Source organism: Euprymna scolopes, chromosome 10 (genome assembly GCF_053919585.1).
Source record: "Euprymna scolopes isolate OS-2025 chromosome 10, ASM5391958v1, whole genome shotgun sequence".
Classification (NCBI taxonomy): Eukaryota; Metazoa; Mollusca; class Cephalopoda; order Sepiida; family Sepiolidae; genus Euprymna; species Euprymna scolopes.
The window spans coordinates 26,064,269-26,090,601 of record NC_136491.1 but is presented as its reverse complement, the minus strand read 5'-3'; the positions used below and the strand labels follow the sequence as shown (position 1 = coordinate 26,090,601).

The window sequence follows — 26,333 nt, the reverse complement described above, 5'->3', positions numbered from 1 at the left end:
TTGAAAAATCCTTGAAAGTATGGAAAATGTGAAAATTGTATTCTTTTATGCCTAGTAAAAATTTGCGTTGAAATATTAAAAATGAAATTGAAATAAATACTATTAAATGTTTTTTTTTTTTTTTTTTTTTTTTTTTTTTTTTTAAGTATTAATAAAAAAAAAATATCAAAATATATTTTAAATACTGAAAATAAAATCAAAATACATTGTTCTGAAATTGCATCATATTCTTGTGGATACAAGAGTTACATCCCTTTATCATGAAACTATCTTATGTTTTCTATATAACATCGGGTAATTTTGTGATGAAGTGATATAACTCTTGTATCCACAATACCAGAAATTTAAAAAGTAAAACGAAAATGTGAACAAATTAACAGTGGAGGGGAAAAAAAACATTTAATCACGCTTGGTTGGCCAAATATAAGTGGGTCAGGGAATGTAAATGTGATTGCCAACAGGCATATTGTTGTGTATGGAAAAAGGAATTTGTTTTGAGCAGAATGGGTGAATGTGCCTTGAAATTACGCATGGCTTACACTAAACACAAAACGAACGAAAACTGCAAATAGTTGATGAGTTTTGTTGTGCATTAGAGAACTTCATCTAAATAACTGTGTGATTTTTAAAACTACTTCATGAATTAAAGAGATAAGTGACAACAGGAAAAGTAATTTTCATTTTAAGTTTATTTGGTTTTTGTTATTTGGCCTCGTTTTCAATTCTCTCTCTCTCTCTCTCTCTCTCTCTCTCTATATATATATATATATATATATATATATATGTATATGTTTTTTTTTTGCTCTCATTTATAATTTAATTGGGGCAGGGGTGGGGGCTAGTGGTGACAGCTATAAATAAAATGTGATAATCGAAAATGAAGCCGTCTGAGCTGAAAAAAAAAAAAATATGAACAAGACGGCAACCATCTTGCTTGGAAATTTAAAATCTGTAAAGAGCTAAATATTATATTTGAGATGAAATAAAAAGCATTTAAAACTACTTAAAAACACCAAAAGATGATGCAAGTAGAGTTGTCTCTATAATAATATATCCGAAATCTGGATAAATTAAAATATCATACTTAGTCATATTTTATGACTGGGCAACGCTGGGTGCATCCTCGCTAGTATAAAATATAGGTCTATAAAAGTGATGCTAAAATAGGCATCTGTAACTACGTAAAATAGAAAACAATGAAAAAGTGACTAGCAAAGAAACCAGCAAAAGAAGGAACAGTGTGAAAATGCACATGTGAAAAAGACTAGGAAAGAATATTGAAAATGTACCTCTAATTCATTGTAACTGATGGTTGTAGTTAGGTGAGCTAGTGTACATGAGAATGGGAAAAATTTAAGTTATTAGTGCCTTCTATAAAAAGTAAAGTGGTCAACCATAGTTGAGGACAATCTAAAGGCTTCTTTTTCATTAGCTAATAACCCTGAGGTGTGACAGATGGCGCCACTACCTCCCTAGTACTAGCGGGGGTGCCTAGGATTACCCAGGTGTTTTGAGATGTGCGTTGAGCAAAAAAAAAAATAAAAAAGCGGTTGTAGGCAGGCAGGCTTGAACTTGTGATGCGAAAGCAGAAAAGAAAGTAAAAGAAAACCTAACATCTTATCGCTATGCCATGATGCGAGTGGAAGTGTAAAGCGTTCAAATTTAGTGATTAAAAAGAAATGAACGAGAATCACGCAGGTGCAGAAATGAACGTCTGGCTGTAGGTCAGTTAAACTTTCATCTTTCTTTTTCCACAATGTTGGGGAAAACCAGTTGTTCGGGAACTCTGGCAGTGTTCAAATTAATAGCAGTTGTCTGATATGAAGAAGTAGTTGTCTGATATGAAGAAATATGACACAAGGGAAACATTTGCTTAATTTCCTCAAGGTTTTATTGCGGAGAATATCCTTAGGGTGGGGGAGAGAGAGAGAGAGCTGAATAACTAAATAATTATCTACTTCTCAACTTCCTAACAAAACAAGTAGATATCAGTAACATTTGTTAAGATTATCAGTTTTTCTATTTGGCTATGTCTTGTTCGTATGGCTTCCCAAGAGAGACTGGACTGAAAGCCTTAGTTTTCTCTTGGTAAAAATACATGACATCATTCACCATTCGTGATTGTTAAACTTCAAATTGTCTACCCTATATTGACCTCTGTTACCCCTGCCTTATGTAATCTGTTTTTGGGTATGATTCTGTTTGCAGATTAAGGTCATCCTGACATGTGCTTATGTGAACCCGTGTCAAAATTCACATTAGCTAACTTAATTGCTACTTACTGGCATAAGGTCCATTCTATGTAACAATTTGAGGAGGAGGTATTTTATCTTTGAGAAACGGGTTGTTGATAGATCAAATTTGAAAAAAAAAAAAAAACGTGCAATGAAACCATTTTTTTTTTTTTTTTTTTTTTAGTTATTATTATTATTATTATTATTATTACATTTTCACCCCAAACAAAGCACATTGCCACTTTGATGTAGGGGGCTACTATCAGGGACATAAGCTACAGGGGTACTATGTGGGAAGTTGGGCAGCAAGATGTTGGTTACCGTTACACTTGAACTCCTGCATGTCAGTACAGTTGGGGAAGCAGGAACCCGGAAGAGAATTTCAAAGTCTAGCAGTTCTGGGGAAGAAACTACTGGAGTAGAAGGCTCTCTTACATCTAGGGATCTCAACTGTGAAGGGGTGGGATTTTGCTGCTTGTTGGGTTTGTTGAGGGTATTTACATCGAGGGTGTACAAATGGTTACAGTTCGTAGGAGCATGCATTGTTAAAGTATTTGTAGAACAGGCAGAGGTATGCTACATTTTGTCAATGGGACAGAGGCTGGAGCTTAGTTCAGGACCAATTAGATTGGCAACTCTCTTTTGAACCTTGTCTCGGAGTGAGAGACTAGTATCTGATGCACCAGCCCAAATATGACAACAATACTCCATACATGGGCAAATGGTGGCCTTATAGAGATACAGAATATTTTCGGGCGTTAGTAGCTTTCTAGCACGGTAGAGAGAACCTACCTTTTTCGCAATGGTCCTGGCAATGCTCTCAGTGTAATTGTTCCAACTCATGTTTCCTGTGAATGTTAGGCTGAGGAGTTTAAAAGATGTACTTTAAGAAAAAGAGTCTTTAGCCATTGCTATTAGTGGTAGAGAAGATTTCTTGTAGTTATTGAAGGAAACATGTTTAGTCTTGGCAGCGTTGAATGTGACCATCCATTTTTGTCCCCATTCCACTACAGGTCATCCTCTAGTGTTTCTGGCATTTCTTTAGATATGTGTTCATCACTTATGACCGACCTTAGTGCATCCACAAGATGTATTTTTCAATATTCTCTAAAAACAAGCAACGTATTAACTTGCTACAGCTGGCAAACTTTAGAACATTTATAACAGTGTGTCGTTTTCTGAAGCGTAATAAAAATTACGACACTTATGCTTATCTTTATTGAACAGAAAACTTTTATTAATGTAATTCAAAATGAATTGCTTTTTATGATTAAAAAAGAATCTAAGAAGACTTTGCCATTAAAAAATGTACTTTTCATTTTAGCACCGATTGGAGTTACAGATCCTCAAGAACAATTGCACTTCTATAACAACATGAACACTGGACAAAGTGGTTCCATTTTTGCAACTTCAACTTCTCCGCAACGTAAGTACATTTTATGAAGCGTATTATACTACCCTACAAAGACGATTACATGATTATTTAGGTAGAAAACTGAACAAAAAAATCTGATATATAGTCTAAAGAAGTTTTGAATTAAAAAAAAAATGCAAAAATAAAAAAAAAGAATGCAGTTTAAATTCCTGGAAGGAAAAAAATATTAACTTTAACCTATCACAGACTTAGTACCTACATAATCCGACTTCTAAAAATTTTATAATGACAAAAGAGAATTTATATAAGGATGGAAAAAAGAAAAAAAAAAGGCCTTAACTAAAATTATTAAATAGAAGTAGACTTAGCACTTGCATAAGCCGATTTTGCGAAAGTCTTCAATTTTAAAACAGAATTTAATTACATTAGGATAAAAAGAGAAAACCTTAACTAAAATTTTGTAAATAGAAAACAGGGATCATCAACTGCTTACCATGTAGCTGTTTCGGAGATTTAAAAACAGGACAGCTGTTAATTACTTGGCTCTCCAGTGGATAATACCACTTCCCCAATAAAAAACATAAAATAATACGATTACTATTTTTACTAATATATGAAAAAAAAAAAAAGAAAGATAAATAAAATAAAAAAAATAAAAAGGATAAACTATTACTAAGTAAGTTTAAAATTACCAGATCCATTCTGTGACATGTTAACTAGCATGTAAATGCTATGGGAATAAAAATGCATAAAAGTTTAAGTACCTTAGGTACCAGAAAGGCAAATAGATAAGAGGAAGGAAACCTAGCCATACGTATCTAAAAACCCAATATATATATATATATATATATATATATATATATATATATATATATATATTATTGTTATACATAACAGACTTTTCTATCTTTATTTTTTTTTAAATCTTTTTTGTGTCAAAAATTTCCTATTTTTATTCTAGAAAATGTCTAAAATTGAAAGCTTAAGATCTTGAAAAGTGAAATTCAGGGACTCTGTCCTAATCATTGTTTACGTACTATGGAGCAAATTAAATACAAATCTCTAATATTTCAATTTTCAAATAGTAGGTTATGCCACTATTATATCCACTGAAACTCTTTGAAATATGCCAAACAAACTGAAATTTGAGGAATATTTATTATCTAATTTTGCAAAAATCAGAGCTATTTTACCATCTCTTACACTGATTAGTTGTGTTTCAAATTTCATAATGATTGATATATTAGTTAAAAAATAAATTCTTTACATGGAAATATATAAATACGAGTAGGCCACCTTCCATTGCCCAGTCTCAAAATACCCTTAAATATAATATTTTAATTTAGGCAGATTTCATATTTATTGTTATGGAGTCAATTCTCTATCGATTATTATTTTGTACATAATATACAGTAGCGATTTTGAAAAGAAACAAAAAAAAAAAAATGACTTGGATGTCATTGGCTAGAATTGAAATCAAAACAAACAACTCTCCAGCCTCATTTCTTAGCCTCTGATCCATGCCAATGTGCATATAAATAGTTAAAAAATAATGTTGTTTAACCTATGAATGTAAATTGGTGCATGCAAACAGGTTTAGTCAACTACTCGTGCCAAGGTCAACTGTTTAGCTTTCAATTTTGATCCCTTAGCAACAATTTTTGCCAATTAAAAACCAAATCGAAAGTGTGCTACAGGTCCAAATACCCTACATATCAAATTTCATCTCTGTAGACCAAATATCCAGCGATAAGTTTGGTAGAGAATTCTTGCGCGCACACACACACACTTTTGTTACTTTTGTGTATAATAAATATATATATATATATATATATATATATATATATATATATAGTTATTTATAAAAATATTTCCATGTGCTAGAATGTTTTCAGTTTAAATTCTACGCAGTTATGCAGAATGTAGAAACTATGCATAAATACACTTCAGTTTAATACTGAAATGAAACCGCTAATAAGAAACCATAAAAAATGAATAAATAATTAATGCTCGTTTTTCAAAGGAATTGCATATCCATGACTGAGTATATTAAGAAGTTTGTTTAAATAATTTTTAAATAGAAAAAGTAGACTTTTAATATCAATGCCAGAGCGAGAGAAAACTCAATTAGCAATACACATGAAAAAATTGAAATGGCTTAACATATTTCAATAATGGCATACATAGAAAGAGCTTGATAAGCTAAGAAAGAATCTTTTAAAATTTTTTAAATCCAATAAAAAAATTTTAAATCCAATTAAGGAAGTTATGACTATTTTTGTGCCTTGCACGTTTGAATATTTTTCCCTCTTTAAGACGATATGTGTTTTATCACATTTTTTACACTATTTTTTCAGTAAAAATGTTATATCTTTGTTAAAACACAAGATTAGGCAATGAAATTTGCTGTATACGTGTATTTTTGTGCAAGGAATCAGAATATGCTACTGAAAATTTCCAAAAGTTAATGGTTTCCAAATAATCTGCAGTAAATGCACATAAATGTGCTGCAATTCCTAAGAATGCCATGTATTCATTAAAAGAAAAGTTAAAAAATTCGAAGCTGAATTGTAATACATTTTATGTAGAAAAAACTGAAATGTAAATCTAGGACTGTTTAAAAATGAATATATTGCAATATTTATTTGGTATTATTGTATATTAATACCTTCTGTTATTCCTCCCTATTTGACCCCTTCTCCAAAATATGATTTTACTTTTATGACAATTATGTGCGAACACCTTGAAAAACTTTAATGAAAACAAAAATTATTTTAGAATTTAATGTAAAATAATTTCCCATTTTGAACCATTCCAGCGTTTCAGGGCAGTTGACTGATTTTTTTTTTTTTTTTTTTTCTATGGTAGATAAATCCTGGGTGTTTTTTTTTTTTCTAAAAGGAGATTATGTGTGGTTTTTATAAATAAAAAGAATGAGCTTTATTAATTACAAAACATTAACTGAGAATTTCGTATGCTAAAACTTGTATTTAATTTGCCCTTGTGGTGAGAAGAAGTAAGCAAATAGCAAGTTTTTTTTCTTAAATAAAAATAAGTTATAAAGATTTGTATCTTGTGATAAATTTTATCTTTATAAAAATAAGTTATAAAATAACATGTCAATAAAATAATATATTTCTAAATCTCAATTGTTTATACTTGTTGCTTTTTTCTTTTTCTTTTTTTTTTTTTATTACATTTTCACCCTAAACAAGGCACATTGCCACTTTGTTGTAAGGGGCAACTATCAGGGACAAAAGCTACTGGGATACTATGTAAGGAGTTGGGCAGCAAGATGTCGGTTCACGTTACACTTGAACTTCTGCATGTCAGTACCGTTGGGGAAGCAGGGACCCGGAATGGAATTCCAAAGTCTTGCGGTTCTGGGGAAGAAACTACTGAAGTAGAAAGCTCTCTTACATCTAAGGATCTCTACTGTATAGCTGCTTGTCGGGTTTGTCGAGGGTATTTACGTCGTGGGGGTACAAGTGCTTGCAGTTCGTCAGAGCATTCACTATTAAAGTACTTGTAGAACAGGCAGAGGGATGCAGCATTTCGTCGATGGGACAGAGGCTAAGCTTAGATGACAGTTCAGGACCTATCAAGTTGGAGACTCTCTTTTGAACCTTGTCTAGGAGCGAGAGATTAGTAGCAGATGCACCAATCCAAATATGACAACAATACTCCATACATGGGTGAATGGTGGCCTTATAGAGATACAGGATACTTTCGGGCGTTAGTAGCTTTCTAGCACAGTAGAGAGAGCCTACTTTCCTCGCAACAGTCCTGGCAATGCTCTCAGTGTAAATGTTCCAACTTATGTTTCCTGTGAACGTTAGGCCGAGGAGTTTAAAAGAAGTACTTTCAGATAATGAATCTTTGGCCATTGCTATTGGTGGTAGAGAAGGTTTCTTGTAAATATTGAAGGAAACAAGTTTAGTGCTGGCAGCATTGAATGTGACCATCCATTTTTGTCCTCATTCCACTACAGATTGGAGGTCATCCTCTAGTGTTTCTGCCATTTCCTCAGATATGTAGTCATTCGTTTTCTTGTGCCTGTTATAGAGCATGGTGTCATCAGCATATCCATCTCAGAGGCAATTTTGTTGAGGAGGTCATTTATGAATATTAGGAATAATAAAGGTCCAAGGATAGACCCCTGAGGCACTCTCGCATTTATATCATATTGTTTAGATGTACAACTGTCGAGGACAACCTGAATTTTTCTCTTATCTAAGAAAGATTTAATTATGTTAAGTATTCGTCCAGTGATACCGTATGATCTAATTTTCCTACTTATACTTGTAATTTTATTATGCATAAAATTGTCTCGATCTAGAAGGATTTCTTCTTCACTGACCACTGACATACATCGCAATTTCAATAAATGTTGAATTGTATTAAAAACGCACACAGAAAAACACACACAGACATACACTGTACATAAAAATCAATCTTGGTCGCAAAAATCCGCAAAACATTTGCGAAATTCCAAACAAGTCAGTTATTTTATATTTGTTTCTGCCATTAAAAAGTTTGTTTTAAATAATTGTATTTAAAAGTTTTTAAAAATATTTTTTTAATAGATCAGCGTCCAAAATTTTCAGTTATAATATCAGTTTTTAATGTTTTGTGATTGATATAGCTCATTCTTTTTATTTATTTAGTTATTTCTTTATTTTTATCATAATTATAATTATTAGTTTTAATAAAAGTTCTGTAAAAATTAAAAAAAAAAAAAAAGCACCCAGAAAGACACCCATTTATTTAAACATATTTTGTTTAAATATGTTCGTTTTGTTACTTACATTAAAAAGTTTTGTGTAAATAGAAAAAAAAGTTTTTTTTAATCCTAAAAAGTTTTGTAAATATTTAATATTAAAAAAAAAAAAAGGCAGATTTGCCGTTTAGTTGTACAAATAGCCTCAAACCAGGTAATCACTAAAAAAAGTTTTTTTTTTTTTACATGTTTTACAAACTTTAAATGGGTAAAATATAAGCACATAATTATTGAAAATGTGATCATGTGATTAAAATTTAATTTAAATTAACCATATTGTTTAACAAATTAAAAAAATATAATGCAAGATGAAGTTTTAAAATGATTAAATGTGTTTTATTTTATTTAAAATTAAAAACATTGAGCAATAAAAATAAAATTGTGGGTACTTGTGTATTTTTGGTTCCATGCTGAAATAATAACGTTATTATTTAGAAAAGCATTCTTAATGAGGTGAGGGTGTTTTATAACTATTCTGTGTTTCCAACTTACAATTTAAAAAAAAAAAAAAACCTATAAAAATAGCACGGTACCATCTGCCATTGTATGCATCCGAGAAAAATATCTACTGTAAAATTAAACCAAAATTTGGTGCTTATGCATTTTTGATACCACGCTATATTTAAATAGTTTTTTCAGATTAAACTAAAGTTTCACAATATCTTTTTTTTTTTTTTTTTTTTTTTTAACTGTAAAGTGTAAGCACAGAATAGTTACAAAACATCCTCCCCATGCCATAATATTATTTCAGCACAGTAACAAAAATACATAAGTACCCACAATTTTATTTTTATTGTTCAATGTTTTTAATATTAAATTATAAAATAAAACATATTTAATCATGTTAAAACTTCATCTTGCACTATTTTTTAAATTTGTTAAACAACATGGATAATTTAAATTAAATTTTAATAACATGATCACATTTTCAATAATTATGTGATTATATTTTACCCATTTAAAGTTGAAACCTGTAAAAAACCTTCTGCTTGATACTGGTGTCGATCTTTAAGAGTCCCTTTTAGTGATTACCTGGTTTGATGATATTTGTTACAACTAAACTGCAAATCTGCAAAAAAAATTTTTTTGTAAATATATATTTTTTCTTTTAAATCTTAAAAAGTTTTGTAAATATATTTAAAAAAATGTTGCTTGCAAACATTTGACCATGTCTGCTATTTGACATGTTTACAAATAACCAAAGGCCATATCAAGGTCAAACAACCGGTGTCACTTGAAATGATCGCCAATCTTCGTCTGCTGCTACAGGGTATCTAATCTTTACTTGGTCCATTAAATGTTATGTAAAACGAGTGATGTTACTAACAGAAAATGCAACATTTGGAAAAGTATCAAGTATTTTTTGTCCCAACTATTTAAATATTAAAAAAAAAAAAAAAACGACAACAAAAAAAAAAGAAGCTTTTTGCTAAAGCTGACAAATTGTTCACAAATTTTGAATGAATTTGATGTTTATTTTTAACTATATTTCATGTCTTTTTCTACCGTTTTTATTTCTGAACTGAGCACTTCCTACAAATATTTAAATATAGATTTTGCATTCATCAAATCTCCACACTAACGTACTGTACTTGCAATAACCCTTATCCCTGAGTGGCTTCCGGGCCTTGATAAGTGGTGACCACCGTGTAAAAAAAAAATAAAATAAATAAATAAAATAAAAAAAAAAATCTTTTTTTTATTTTTATAATCGGGTACATTTTAGTTTCCAAATAATAATCTGTTGAAAACGTTAAAAAAAAACGAAAAATTAAAAAAAATATATATCGAGAGGGATTATATTGCTTGTACATGTGAACCCAAAAAATCAATCAGTCACATTTTCGATTGTTCAAAGCAAAAAGCACAATATTTTAAAAAATTTGACCAGTGGTAAAATTTTTTAAAAATATTTATATGGTTAATAACAAAATGGCTATAAGTAAACATGCAAGAAAATTTTTTTATTATCAGATTTTCAATTAAAAAAAAAAATTCGATCTAAAATAAAAACAAACAAAACAAAAAAAGTTTGTTTACAGCAGCTGTGCTATCACTGCTGCTACTGGTGGTGATGATGCTGTTACTAATACTACAGTCCACACTAAAAATCCAAGCGATTTATTTTTTCCGGATATCATGTTTTTAAATTGTTATTTACCACAAGAGAAAACCCACATGCAATTATTCTTTTAACAGATTAAAACAGTAGAAAGATTGTTTTATTTAATAGTGGGTGTCCGAAGAATTTTTTTTTTTTTTTTTTTTTTTTTTTCAAATTTTCCATACTTGTCATGTTGAAATGTTTTTTTAACACAACAGAAAAACAGATGCTCAACTATATTTCAGACACCCGAAACTATTAAAGGTGACATCTCTTCTGGCTAGTTTCTAAATATCATAAAAAAATTCTTAATACAAACATGGTATGAGCATTTAGAAATCCGGGGGGAGGGGGGATCGTTACAAAATCTTATAGAAAACGCCATTTTATGATAATGTTTTTATCATTTTATTTGCTTAAAATTCTTAAAATATATAATGTATGTCATTATTTTTTAATTTGTTTGAAAGTACATTCATCTTTTAACAAAACGGTGGTATTTTGAAGACTTAAAGTGCTTTGGTTTGTAAAATATGACGATTTTAGCAGAAGCTCCTTGAAATCTGTGATTATCCAAAGCGCTTTATCGTCCATGTGTATTGCTAGGTGTATAGATATCTGACTTTATATAGATGACGATATAAGATTAAAGAATGTTGGGTTAGTAGATGCAGAACAGTTGAGGTAGCAGGTTTAGTTCACAAGAGAAAGTCAAGAAAAACATGTAAAAAAGAAAGTGATAAGGATGGACTTGAGACAAAGAAGAGGGATAATTGAAGACCTGTCCAGAGATAGATTAGCATGTAAAATGGATGCTTGGAAAAATTTCAAGCAAAATTTGTATACCTATTTAAATAATTAAAAGAAATAATAATAATCAATTCACTTACATAGTTCAGAAAACACAGGAATGTTTTTTTATCTTTAAATTATAAAAAATGGAATTTTACTGCTACCATTTAAAAAAAAAAAAAAGAGGGGGATGGGTACAAACTTCAAGGGGAGGGGGGATACACAATGTTTCTCCCTTTTCATAAATCATGATATGGACAGTACTACACAATGAGTAATATATTAGTAGATGATTTTAATGCTGTAAAAAGCCAATGAAAGTGTTTATGAACTCAACAGGATCAATAAAAATAAAAATTTTGATGTGAGAATCCAGTTTCATGTTGTGATTCATATATCTAATCTTTTTTTTTTATTTTTTATTTTTCTTCTTTCTTAGCTCGGAAAAACCCTTCACCTGGAAAAACCCCTCCACCTCGACCTCCTCGGTACACTCCTGTTCCTTCTCCATTACCAGATAATGAAATTCTGGAAGATACTTGGAGCTGTTCTGCATGCACATATATGAACCATCAAGCGCTGGATAAATGCGAGATCTGTGAGTTTCCACGCAAGCATAAAGGTAGAGTAAACCCGCATCTCCTTAAGTCTCGTTGCAATTCTGAGTTGTGTTATTGCCATGATAACTGACTTTGAAAACAAACATTGTACTCAAACGTTTACTGCTGGACCCAGCTCTTATCATCTGCTGTGAGAGGGTGCATTAATTAATTCTTTTTTGCATTTCTCTTCTAATTGTATATCAGGGATGGTCAACCTATGGTGCATGTGCCGATCGTGGCACATTGAATGATTGTAAGTAATAAACACGAGAGATAATGAAAATGCAATCATACTTGCTTATGCAACAAGAAAATAAGTTTAAGATTAATGATAATCTAAAACAGCGATTATTTTCATTGTTTTATCTATTCAAATTGTATGGCCAAAATTTTGCCTGACTTTCTAAACCTTGTGACAAAAAATGAATCCATTCTTTTTGAATTCAGTAACTAATTAGAAATATAAATCCAAAATTCTCATTCAAGTAAGTTCATCTTGTCTTTATTTGAAATCCTTTCCTCTACACTCCTATTCTATCCACACTATATATGTTCAACGTTTTAACATGTATATGTTCAACGTTTTAACATGTATATGTTCAACGTTTTAACATGTATATGTTCAACGTTTTAACATGTTGAAAGAAAGAAATGGTAAGATGAATAACTTATATATGGCATATAGCAGTTTTGTCATCTATTTGTATATGCTCTGTAGTTAAATTTAACATACATCGAGTTTCATAAATAAAAGGATTGGTATAAATAAAGGGTGAAATATAACTGAATAAACATACTTTTCCCATAAACATATATATATATATATATATATATATATATATATATATATATATATATATATATATAATTAGTCTTTTTGGAAAAAGAAATCCAGCAGAGTGCTCAATTAAAAGGAAAATCTGAAAAATAAGAGCATATTTGTATTTTGTGTACAGAAAGTTATTAGATGAGATACAGTACCAATGACATATCTTCTCATCTAATAACTTTCTGTACACAAAATACAATATATATATATATATATATGAATCTGAAACAAATATCTTTAATAAAGCACACTTTTCAAGATAGTAAAAGCTCTACCTGGTTAAAGGGAACAATTCATAAATTAAAAAGATGAGGAATAAAAGTTACATAGAACTTTATTATATCATCAGATCAATGGGGATGAAAGTCCTTATGTTTTTTTCTCTGTTTCCTGCTTATACTCCTCCCCTACCACTACTTTTTGGTATTTCTTTTTATATTCTTTATTAGTCCCCATTATTTCATCCCCTACTTTTTTCATTTCTAATCTAATTTATTTGTATACCCCTATTTTTTTATAATGCCGGTTTTTCTCCTCTTCTGATGAGAAGAATTTAGCTTTGAAATCCCATGGTTTAAAGAGTTTTTTTCCATTTTCTTCTCACTTTCATCTTTATTGATCTGATGATATAATAAAGTTCTATGTAACTTTTATTCCTCATCTTTTTAATTCATATATATATATATTCTTAAGATTATAAGAATGTATATATTCTTGAGGTATATATTCAATAAATGATATTTTGAATTCTAACAAATGTTAAAGCTCAATGAAAGTGTATTTCTACTTTCAGAGCAATATGTTTCATTAGTTATTCAAAATACCAAAAGATTGAATGAATTCACACACATAATGAAAATGCAGGTGTTTGCCTAGAAAACAATAAAAATTTAAGTGTGAATTGATTCCATCTTTTGGCTTTTAGAAATATAACTAATGGTTATTTCATGTATCTACATAAAATGTTACAAGACATATAATATTTTATGTATCGATTTTCAGTATTTACTTCAATAATGCTCCATACCTGAGTAGAGCTAAGTAGTGTGTGCATATATATATATATATATATATATATATATATATATATAAGATATATAAACCTGATGAATTCTCATGAGAATGAAACATGGAATATTCTGTGTAGCTTAATTGCCATATATATTTTCATCACTTACTACCTAGTTTTACTTTTGGCCAAGATCAAAGTGTAGTATCTGTTCTTCAGATGCTGCACTTCCATTTCTTGTTCTCTTTCGGTGGAGGAGCAGTCCTTCACGACTGAAACAATTTTTATTTTTGTACCTTTTCTCCACGTTAAAAAACGACCCTGGTGTCTAACTCTGTCCCGTGGGGAGGCATTGTAAATAGGTACTACCTAGTTCTACCACTGTTGAAGTAAATACTGAAAATGTATGCATAAAATTATATCTTCGTATATTAATTTTGGTGATTAAATGAAGTAGTCATATATATATTGCCTAATATGTATATATTATCATAGTTTAGGGAATAAGTTGGTACAAATAGCCCATTTAAATTGAATGAAAACATGTTATAAAAAAGGGTTGACCACCCCTCTTGCATATACCTGCTTCAGTTATGCACCTTTGTCTCCACATACACACACTCTCCAAACTTGGTTTTTGTCTCAACAAAAATACATCTACAAACATTTTAGCTGTAAAAATAAAGTTAAATAAACAAAAGAAAAACAACCTAATATTTCTCCACACTTATGGGATAGTTTTGTTAACTTTAAAAGAAACTTACAGAAAATGACAGTCAAAAACAAAAATGAACACTGAAAAAATAAGAAATGAAATAAAAATTTGAATTACTTTTTACTTAATTTATTTTATTAGATATTAGTTGCTTTTATTTACTATAAATAACATGATTATTAGTATACGTTATTTAGTAAATGAATTGAAGGTAAACGTTAATATAATTCTCTTTCATTGAAAAACAAAAACAGTTTACCAAAGCTTTGTAGAAATGAAAAGTACATACAAGAAGTCTTATATGCTGCAAGATGATATCATAATAGAGATGGCATTACCTCAGGTATAGCTATGGTGACAATTCTAAATGTAAAATTTTTAAGCAGGAAATTTTCAAACACAAAAAAAGATTTGTGTTTTATTATAAAAAATCGAATTTGTTTATGGATTAGTGATGGGGCGATTCCAATAGCTTTCCTGATTCCAATACAATCACTGATTCTGATTCTTTTAAAACCTCTAAATATTTAGCTACACATTTATTTTTTATTTTCGGATTACAATAAAAAGTGTATATTTTTGCCAATGTAGAAAATACATTTGTGGGGTTTGATCTATAGATTTCCATTGTATTGTGTAGAATAAAAAAATCAGAAAATGTTTATCATTTTATTACTTGTACCAGGAAAGGAAAATTAATTTTAAAACAAAATCAAAACAATAAAAAAATAAAAATAATAAATAAATAAAAAGAATAGTTTTTGGCATCGGGAATTTGGCACAGATATTTCTGATTATGATACCTGAAAAAGTTCTGATTTTTCCGATTCTCGATTCCGATTAATCGTCCCAACACTAATATAGACATAAATTGACTTTCCTTATTTAAATCTGCCAGTTTGGTTGTTTTATTTATTAAACATTTTACTATTTATACATAAACAGTACTAAAAAAAAGTCATTGCAAAGATCAAAGAGGATGATGTAAAAAAAGATTGTAAGCATCTATATTAACAAATTAAGTGTGGCATAGTTATATGATTTTTTTTTTTTAATAAATAAAATTGTAAAAGATTATTCCACAAAAAATGTGGATCTGATTATAAATGTTTTTCATTATTTTTGTATTTTAATATTGTGTGTTAATATTTTTAAATCACAAATAACAGCAATTAAACGATTCTGTTAAAAGGTGTGGACCTTTTTTTTTTTTTATAATGCTTGAGTTATCTTGCTAATATTGTTTTCGTGTGGACTACTGTTGTTTGATGCTTTTTTGTGGGAAATATTTCAAACATGAAATAATGAAAGATTTCAAAGTGAAAAAGCAATTAAAGCAAGCAAAGCTTTTTTTAAAGAAATAATTATAAACATTTCCAAAAGGTTCTTTTAATAGGTTACAGATAAAAAAAAAAAAATGAAAAGCTTACTTAGCTTTGATTCTGTTTGCATTGCTGAAAATATTTTGAAATGAGGTATTATGAAATATTTTTTTTTTTTACAAAGTTCTGTAATTATGGCATTAAATAAAAGAACATAATCTCCCCCTTTTCTGACTGTATAGGGCTTGATACTTTTTATACATAAATTGTTATCGTTGTTGTTTGCCAATTTGACCTCTTGTAAGATGATGTATAATTTAATCAACCATCAGGTTTTTCAGGGGGGGGGGTATACAGCCGACTTTACTCATTCCTCTTATTTTGGAGACATATCATCGAAATATTCTGATCATTTAAAAAAAATTTTTTTTTTATTTCTTCCCATCATTATTATGTACAGCTAATAATGGATACATCTTTGTGTCTTGCAATAATTGATATGGTAGCCAAAGAAATAAAAAAAAAAAACTTTAATTTTATTGCAGTTTAGTAATGATCTTTGTTGAAGATTCTTTTTCAACATTTATTTTTTTTTTTACAAGAATTTTAATTGTTTAATATATGTATATATATATTACTTATTATAATAATTATTAAATACTAGTGTTTCATCCTTTGGGAATCATAGATTCAAACCCGGCGACAGAAGTCATCCCTGGCTTCATTAGCAAGGACCATATCCATTCGGCTATGATTAACCGCAAGAAATACTGTTGAAATTCAAATTTCTTTTTTTTAAATGTTTTTTAATATCTGTCAGAGTGATCTAATCATTTAATATATATATATATATGCGTTTTATTTTTTATTACCATATCTTTCTGTTACATTATTGTTTCAGCTACTTGGCCGTTTTTTTGGCTGTCTGTAGCATCCTCAGACTTTTACAGAAAAACGGCCAAGTAGCTGAAACAATAATGTAACTTAACAGAAAGATACGGTAATAAAAAATAAAACGCATATCTGCTCTATAACGGTATTGAGCACTTTCTTCAGTTTATATATATATATATATATATATATATATATATATATATATATATATATAAACACAATGAAATACACTATTTGTTGCTATCAATCTATTCCTTGATGTCTTGATTTTGTTAAAACAATATATGAATGCTCAATTATGAAATATGATAATCTTGTAGCTTACAGTTTAAGTCATCTCATTTTGACTTAAAACTTATTGGTATATGAACGATTACTGAATTTTTAATTATATAAACCCAGTAAAATTCAGAATACTATATATATATATATATATATATATATATATATATATATATATATATATGACCATAAATCTAATTGAAGATAAATACTTAATTGCATACATAAATTAAAAAAAAAAAAATAACAAAATTTTTATTGATTACATAATAACACTGGAGAAGGATTATATTAAAATGATGAATGTATGAAAGTTTCCATTTTTAATTTTTATTATATAAAAGGCAGTTGTTTGTATGTGTGTTTGTCCAGCTAAAAGTCTGAGACAACAAAACATTGATTATAAAAGTTGGTATATTCTTGATCAGTGATGTCCTGGATGAATTGCAAAATTTAGAAAAAATAATTTATTCTCTTTAGTTTAACTAGGGTAAGTTTTATCAGGATGGGATCGATTTTTCATTGTTATGTACTAATTTGGAGATAAAATGCTAACTCATTCCTCAAGGAATCTATTATATAAAGGAGTTGTATGTATGTGTGTATGTTCAGCTAGAGAGAAATGTGTTGGGCAGAAGAGACAGTCGGGGTTAGGGAAAGACGGATAGAAGTTATGAGTATAAATAACAACTTATGTTCATCTAATGTATACGTTGAATTGTTTGTAGTATATATATTGTTCGAACATTGAATAACACACTAACAGGCTAATATTTCATAAAACAGATATATCTAATCAAACCAATTTTACTGTATAATGAAAAGTTTTTTAGTATTTACTAGCAGGAGTAGCCAGTGTTGTCTGGGCAAATAGTAATTTATCTTTATTAATAACAAGTTTACTACTCTTGCCATACCCAAAGTAAAGCTTACTATAAAAATGAAACTACTAATCAAGTTAAAACTTTTTAAAACAAATATGCAAGTAAAATTTTTACTACTTTTTATTATGTAGATTAACATATGTAATTTAACATATGTAATTATTTTCAGCCAGACATGACTAGTCTTGTATATTAGTAAATGTCAAATTTGTCCTAAGAAATTTATGAATTTTAATTTCCTGTACAATTTCTTTTCTTTCTGTTTTTTTTTGAGGTCATCTTAAAATAAAAAGTATGATATAAAAAGAAAACATCACAGCTAGAAATCCAAAGCAGCTTGTATCTATTTTAATAACAGCACTAATGTTTTTGTGGATTTAATTTAGATAACTCTGAAATCTGGCCTAGATGTCTTTAATGGATAAAATGTTGATTTAGCTTAAATTGTTTTTAATTTTTTTTTTTTTTTTTTGCTGGTTAAATAAAGTCTTACATTCCTTCAATCGTTGGTCAGGTCCATGTAACAAAATTGCATATAATGTGCTAAAACCATTCAACTTTATCGAGATTTGCAATTTTCTTTGGAAATAGACACATTTCTTAAAAACACCTATTTTAATAATGAGGGTAAAATGAGTGGAACTATACCATCTCAAAAGTACAGAAATGTTATACACATTGTGATCTTTTTTTAATACAGATTTTTAAAAAATCAGTATTTAACAAGTTTTAATGCTGATTTAATTGTACAAAAACAAAAAAAAAAAAATGTAACCTAGCTATGACCATCCTTATAACAAGCCAGGTGATTGTGGAACTAAGGTCTTATATTGTAGACGATGTGGGGTTTCTAAGAAAATTGATATATACGAGTTAAAAACAGGGGAAATTCCCCTGTGAGATTATTTTAATGTATATTGTCTTACAAACCGAATAAGAAAAACCACAATGAGCTCATTGATAAATTTGACAATTATTGACAAAATTCCTATAAATGAAAAGATATAAATTTAAATGCAAAAAAGGTAAATATATATTTTAATGAGTGATTTTTATTTCAATGTGAGATTTCTTTATTTATAGAAAATTTGTATTTAACCCTGGCTGTGGTTAGAATCCTTTCAGAATTAAATTTTCTATGAGAAATGACAGTGAATTGTTTGCAGCTAATAAGATTTTTGCGGACTGAAAATTTTGCCTTTAGTCAGAGACTCTAAATGTTAGGTTTCACGGTTTGTTATAGGGATGGCCATGGATCAAGCCCAAATATGGTAGTGTTGGTGAGGGTATTTGAATGTTGAACATGAAGTAAATTTTTTAATTGGAGTATGATAAAATCTCCATCAAACTCGATGAAATACTTGTGTCCTGTTCGTTTGAACATGTTGCATTATAACTGCACCCTTAATTACATATTGGCCCAGATTCATCAACAGATTGATAAACGTTCTTTGAAACATTTTTAAAAAATCTATTTATTTAACTAGGTTGATGATTACTGTCTTTTGGAAGTGATCAAAGACGATTGCATTACCATATGATAAGAAATTGGTTTAAATTGTTAAAGTTGTAACCAAATTAGTATACAGTATTGCAACGTCTGCTGAAATTTTTCTCTTGATTTGTGATTTATAGTCGTGCAATGGCAATTTTGTCTTTATCATCTCTGGGCTTTTTATACATTACTCTTCCTTCTTGTTTCTATTATCTTTACGTTTTTGCATGAATAGACTTTATTTTATACAATGTTTTGTAATATTTTGGCAACACTGGCTTTTTGAAGTCTAAGTTGACAAAATCATCGTAATATAGATTTCCTCTATCTTCACAACGGACTTTTTGATATGTTTAGAAAGTTGTTTCTGAATTTTTTACATGACGATTGATAATTCATATTATTTGGATTATTCAGACTACTGTTCTCATCTTGAGCGTTATTTTCACAAATTCCGTGCAAATTCCCAAGTTGAATAAAATACACCTGAAGGTCGGAGGTGACATCAACCAAAATGTGAGAATCACACTCGAGATGAAAACGCTAGTCTGATAATCCAAATAATATGGATGTTTTGAAAAACTATTTTACTTATATTGATTACTTTCGATTTTCATATGTTTTCTTGATAAGTAAGTCAAATTCAAATGCATGAACAAACCAAGCAAGTTTTGGGCGTGGTACAATTTCTTATCAGCCTAACCGCACCAGCATTACAATTGGTAACTTATCAAATTCTCGTCTTATCATTATAGTAGATAAAATGCTTCATTTGTGACCAATTTTTGAGTTAAAGGCACAAAAATGGTACCGGGTAATTCATAAAACATGGCCATATTTGGGTATGGTTTACATCCAATGTGATCAATTTTCAATTAATTCATCTGGATATGAGTTTTCGTGATCATATTTCAACCTCCAGAATAGTGTAACTTACAACTGAATTTTACCAAGTACTATGTCACGGGTTATATAGTTAAGTGAATTTAACGCCTGTTAAATTTTCTTTTGAATAACATTTGTTTTTTTCTTTTTTTAATAAATTACATTTTAAAAAATCCTCATCTATACTAAATGATTTTTTCTTTTTAAAGAAAAGAATGGTCGATTTAGTCCGCCAAAGCTGATATCTTTTAATTTCTCCATCTACCTCTATTCACCCATTATATTTGAAAAAAAAAAAATTATTCATGTCTACCCATTTATTTTAACATGGCTACCATTTATTTATTTTATTCATTTTTTTTTTTTTAAACTTATAACCGGTTACAGAATTATGTATTTTGTGCAAGATATGAATTTAATATTTTGAAGAAAAAAAAAAATCTGGCCCCATCTTTATTTTTATTTTTATTTTTTTATGTTCATGAAAAGACCTGATTGTCTTAAATGTATATTTTAACAATTACTATTTTCACCAAATTATTGCTTTTCCTCAATGTTATATTGAGTCTTGATTGTGGTTCTCTGCTTTGAAACGTTTTTGTGAATAATTTTTTATAACACTCGGAAATGGTCTGACATTTGTGTTATTGTTTTGTTTTAATGTTATTTCATTGTGGATAAACTCATGATTTATTTTTTTTTGATAACATTTTTATGATCTTTGATTTATTTGCCAATGATTTAAATCCTCCACATTTATTTGATAAAGATTAACAAATTTCTGCATTACCTTTAATTAATTACTTTTTATTTACTTGCTTCAATATTTTTCTATCAAATGGTGAGCTCTTGGAAAAAAAACAAATGTCTATTGGAGAGACAGTTGGGAAATAGAGCAATATTAGTTAGCATCCCAGATTCTTTTGTGTGTGGATTGGCTTCGACTAATGTTCTTAATTGATCATTGTCAACATCTGATGGCCGACCACTTGTACCTACAACCAACACTAATATGCTACGCCCATACAAACATCTACATGGGTTAAAATCTATCTAACGTAGATAAAATAAAAGGGGAAATTGAGAGAAATGAATATTTGTAAGCCCTGATAAAATGAGGCCACAAATACTTCCATAGTGTCCAGTCTGTTGACATGTTGGTTCTTTCAATTACCAGCAAAAAGAAATGGCAAGACTTTGACAATGATATGTTAATTATTGCACTAATCCATTATACCTTATATTTAATCCTTATCCTTGAGTGCCCTCTAAGCCTTGATAAGTAGTAACCCATTAGTAAAAAAAAAAAAAATTATCTCAAGAGAACATTTGCAAAAATCCTTTAGAAAAGAGGAAATTAAGAACAGCATATAGATGTAAGCCCTGAAAAGCGGCACCAAGAATCCATCCACTGTACCCAGTCTAGTCCATCCATGCTTCAGTTCCATCAATCTTGAACACAAAGAAGGTGTCATTTAATAACATGTTATTTAGTTGGTTTTGCCATGGAAAAAAAAAAAAAAAAAAATTTTTTATTGCATTAAAAGCAAGATATGGCAAAGTGTCTTATAATTTCTGATAAGTTAGTATAAAATCATATTTTTTCATTTTAAATATTTGTATCGTGTTGACAAGAAAGTTTTTGCAGTTTTTAAATTTTAAATTCAGATAAACATATCTTGGCTCCAACAAAAATTTATTGATCGGAATAAGCACCATCAGAATCAACGCACTTTTGCCAACGACGTAAAAATCTTGCATTCTGGTGGCGATGAAGTTGCTGAAGGCACTTTTGATATTGCTTAGGTTTTTTGAAGCATTTTTCACACAGAAAGTTGTTGAGATGATTGTAAAAGTGGTAGTTAGTAGATTAAAGGTCTGGCGAGTATGGTGGGTGAGGCATTTTTATAGCCCACTTCGTTCAACTTCTGCAGGATCGGTTTAGCAATGGGTGGTTGGGCATTGTCATGGAGGAGAATTGGGTTATTTCTGTTGACTAATGATAGGTGTTGTTGTCGAAGTTTCTTATGCATTTCATCCATTTGCTGACAGTATTTCACCGCCGTAATGGTTTTGCTTGCATTCCAAAAACTGTAATGGATGAGACCAGTCGCAGACTACCAAACAGTCAGCATGGCCTTCTTTTGGTGCAACTCTGACTTCAGGAAGTGTCGTGGAGCTTTGTCGGTGTCTAACCACTGAGTTGAGCATCGCCGGTTGTCGTAAAGAACCCACTTTTCATCACAAATTATAACCTGGTTGTGAAACGGGTCATTCTTGTTGTGTAAAATAAGAAAAAATGACACTTCATAACAGCGTTTCTTTTGGTTGTCATTCAATTTATGAGGGAGCCATTTATTAAGTTCTTTTGTCTTTCCAATGTCTCTCAAGTGGTTGGAAATCGTTGTATACGTTACGTCTAATTCAGAAGAAAGTTCTCAAATAGTTGTGCGTGGATTGGCTTTGACTAAGGTTCTTAACCACTACTGAGTTCCTTGGCCAAATGCTTTGTTGATATCGCAAGCTGTATCAGCAGCTTTTGGTTTAGCTTGAATTGAAATAAGAAAATTGTGCAAATTTGCTTTTGTTTTTTCCATCTTGTATTCAATGTTCTAAAAAGAATCGTTTTAAAACGATTGTAATTTAAGCAGTTAGATATAGTGAAAAACACTCTTTAAAATGATATATAAAGTATGGTATTATAATGAAAACTTATTCGAAAATACATCATTTGAAATCAAAATTAAAAATTCCGCAAGAACCTTCTTGTCAACCTAATAATTCCCATTATTTGTTATTCTTTGGGTTTTATTGGAATCCTTTTTTCTTGGATTATAATTTACAGGTTGATTACTAATTGCTTTGAAAACTCTTGTTGCTTTTTAACTTTTCTATGGTATCAACCTGAGTATTGTTAAGTTTGCAAAAAAAAAATTTTTTTTTTTTTAATTTTTATTTTGCCTGTTATAAAAAGCTGTTTTGAAAATGAATTTGTAAATATTTAAACTTATTACTATTTTTAATCATGTAATCTGCAAATGTTTTTGTAAACTATATCATGTTTTATTTATTATTTTTTTAAGCTAAATTTTATTTTTTTAATAAAAGCTTACAATTTATAGTCCAAGAACTATCTGGTTAAAGTTTAAAAATAACTTATATGTATTAATTTTGTATCTGGTCTTTAGTAATTGGTGTTTTCAAGTAGTAATTAAATACTTGATGTTATCAAGTATTTAGATTAAAAGGTACCACCCCCACCCCCCAGTAAAAAAACAAATAAACAAAAAACATTGTATTAGTTATTTAAAATAAGTTTACTTTTAATAACCATGGTTTAATTTTTTTACACGTTGAATATAAACTACAATGTGACAGATTTAATGAAATATAAAGTTTTGAGGCTCTTCATTGTGAAAATTAGATTAAAACTTAATAAAAAAAAAAATATTATTGCATGGTGAAAACCAGTTTTACCTGCTTCTGTTTTTTTAAAAAATTTTTGAAAACAAAAATGGATACAAAATGAAATCTGCAATTTTTTGAAGTTACCAATATGAAGTTATATTGTCTACTAAATCAAACACCACTTAATATTGTTTTAAAACTAAAGCTAATTTATATAAATTCAAGACATTTTAAACAAAACGCATCTCTTAAATATTAATATATTTTTATTACAAAAAAAAATTTATCTTAATGCTTCTATTTGAAATATGGAATCCACAAATTGGGAACAACTAGCTTAATGATTAAATCTAAATGTGATTTCAAAAAGATATTTTTAATGATTTTTTTAAAATTGTGATTAATAAGCTACATTACTACAGTTAAAAGCAAGCAGCTATGATATGAATAATTTTTACTGAAAAAAAAAAAAAAAAATTTCTCTCCAGGAGTCGGATTTTCATATAATGGAAACTTAATATTCTCAAAATTTCTAAACTTGGTGCAATGATATGGGTTGAAAGAAATTTTATTAACAAATATATTCTGGAATGGATATATCGTATGATTTAAGTATTAGTTTCTTTTTTTAAATGACCTATAAAAATGTAAGTTGAGACTTATATATTTAGAATGTGGCCATTTAATCTAAGTGTGCTATGTAAGCGCGGACACACACACATACTTGTGTGTCTATATATATATATATATATATATATATATACTTTTGATTATAAAAATAGATGCATATAATATATATAAAATTTTTTTCTCATTTGGCGCAATTAATTAAGCTCAATGAAAACACCTTTACACTTTCAGAGTGTAATCAGCTATCATTAGTGAACATTAAAAAGCCAAATCTATATTTATTTTTTCTTCCATAATAATTTGTTGTCTTACACATGTTTCATTGAATGGTGGAAAAAATACCAAACACCTCATTTGAAACAGTTTATATATTCTTTAGGGGATAAAAAAAACAACCAGTTGGATTTTTTTTCCCACTTGATTAAAGCGGATAAAGGTAGTTGAAAACAAATGGAAATCCTTAAGGTATAAAATTCATAAAATCTTACTTTATTAAAAATATATTGGGATCATTCTGGAGAGAAAGCTCAAGTAATTTTAAAGTGCCATATTTAATCCTGTATAAGTATAGCGCTACAAAATTGAGTGAAATTCACAGCAAGCTTAGTTTCGTATTTGATCAATTAAGAAGTATTTTGATAGACAAATTTTGTCTGATTAAAGATAAACCTTTTTATGAATAATATCCCGTAAATCTTTTAAATTAAAATTTGTAAGCATAGCTATAATTATAGAGGATTAAATATAGCACTTTAAATATTATTATATCCTTGTGGGCTAAAAATTATTTTGGACTTTTCTCCAGAAGGGTTCCAATATATTTGTAATAAGATTATGATTTATAAAGGATTTATATTTCTTTCTACCAACTTTTATCCTCTTTAATCCAAAGGAAACAAAAAGAAAATCTCCAACTGTTAGCTTTTCAATAGATTTAAAGATACATAATATAAAGTATTCATTTAAAAGAATACTTAGATCTAGATAAAGTTTCACCAGATGGTCGGCAGTTTTTTTTTTTTTTTTTTTTTTTTGCTCATTTAACATATAAATACAGTAGTTATGTATTTGCCTGGATCTGTGTAACTAAAAAGTCCTGGAGGATTGTTATCTTCATCGTAAGACAAAAATAGGATATGTTTCTTATTTACTATCACATAAGGAATCAACAGGAAACTTTTGTCAAAAATGGATGTTTAGAAACGTCCATGCACACAAGTTTAGCCAGGACTTCTGTCTTAATACAAACTACTATACGAACAACCATTACATTATAAGATACAAGTGTTTTCTTCTATGAAAGGTTGTATATTGATATTTTATATAATTTTTGATGGCTTTATGATTGTTTGACATGTTTTTATGAAAGATAGGCTCAGCCCCTTTCATAATGTGTCCTTTTTAAATGTAAAATCTTAAATTCTGGCTTGTGTGTCAGAATAGAAGACACTTGAGATGTCCATCTTATGTCATAACTGTACTTTTTAATCTAACTTATTTCTATTGAGTGGTCAGTGATGGCTGCTTATTTCTGATAAAGGGCTATGAAACAAATTGATGAGACCAATTCCAGGAGGCTGCTCTTTCAAAGTTATATTTTCACCTCCTTGCATCAAAACAAGAACTTCATGACCTAAAATGTACCAATCATTGACATTGTTTTTTTGTTTGTTTTTTTTTCTTTAGTTTTGCAAATTTCAATAATGTTTTACAAAAACACTTTTTCCCTACAAAATAACCAAACTAAACACTATGAATAAATATTTGAAGAGACAACGAACATTAAGCCTAAAAACTTTTCCCAAAACTACTGGATTCTGCATTATATAACCTGAAAAATGGTTGATATGCCATAAAACAAAACAACCAAATCAAAACAGAGTCGATCCTTGAGAAGCTCAAATGTTCTCACTTGTAGAGTATCAAGAGGCGAGTTGAATTTGTTTTCTCTCTTCAAAGTGTCATTGATAAATCAATTCTATGCCATATTTCAATGAGAAATATTTCAAACCAAGATGAGCTATATATTTCTTTTTGTTTCATCTTTATAGTCATTACAATCAATTAAGTTCTATCATGTGAAAAGGGGATGC

General features: G+C 29.1%; 1 protein-coding gene across 2 annotated transcripts in view; it reads left to right on the top strand.

Moving 5' to 3' along the window:
* Window positions 1–26,333, top strand: part of LOC145285876 (uncharacterized) — a 221,672-nt gene that overhangs the window by 155,557 nt on the left and 39,782 nt on the right. For both annotated transcript variants that reach the window (XM_080134324.1, XM_080134325.1), the window contains 2 exons: window positions 3,559–3,660; window positions 11,725–11,907. In XM_080134324.1, the coding sequence (XP_079990450.1) occupies window positions 3,559–3,660; window positions 11,725–11,907 (285 nt within the window). The remainder of the gene's footprint in view (window positions 1–3,558; window positions 3,661–11,724; window positions 11,908–26,333) is intronic.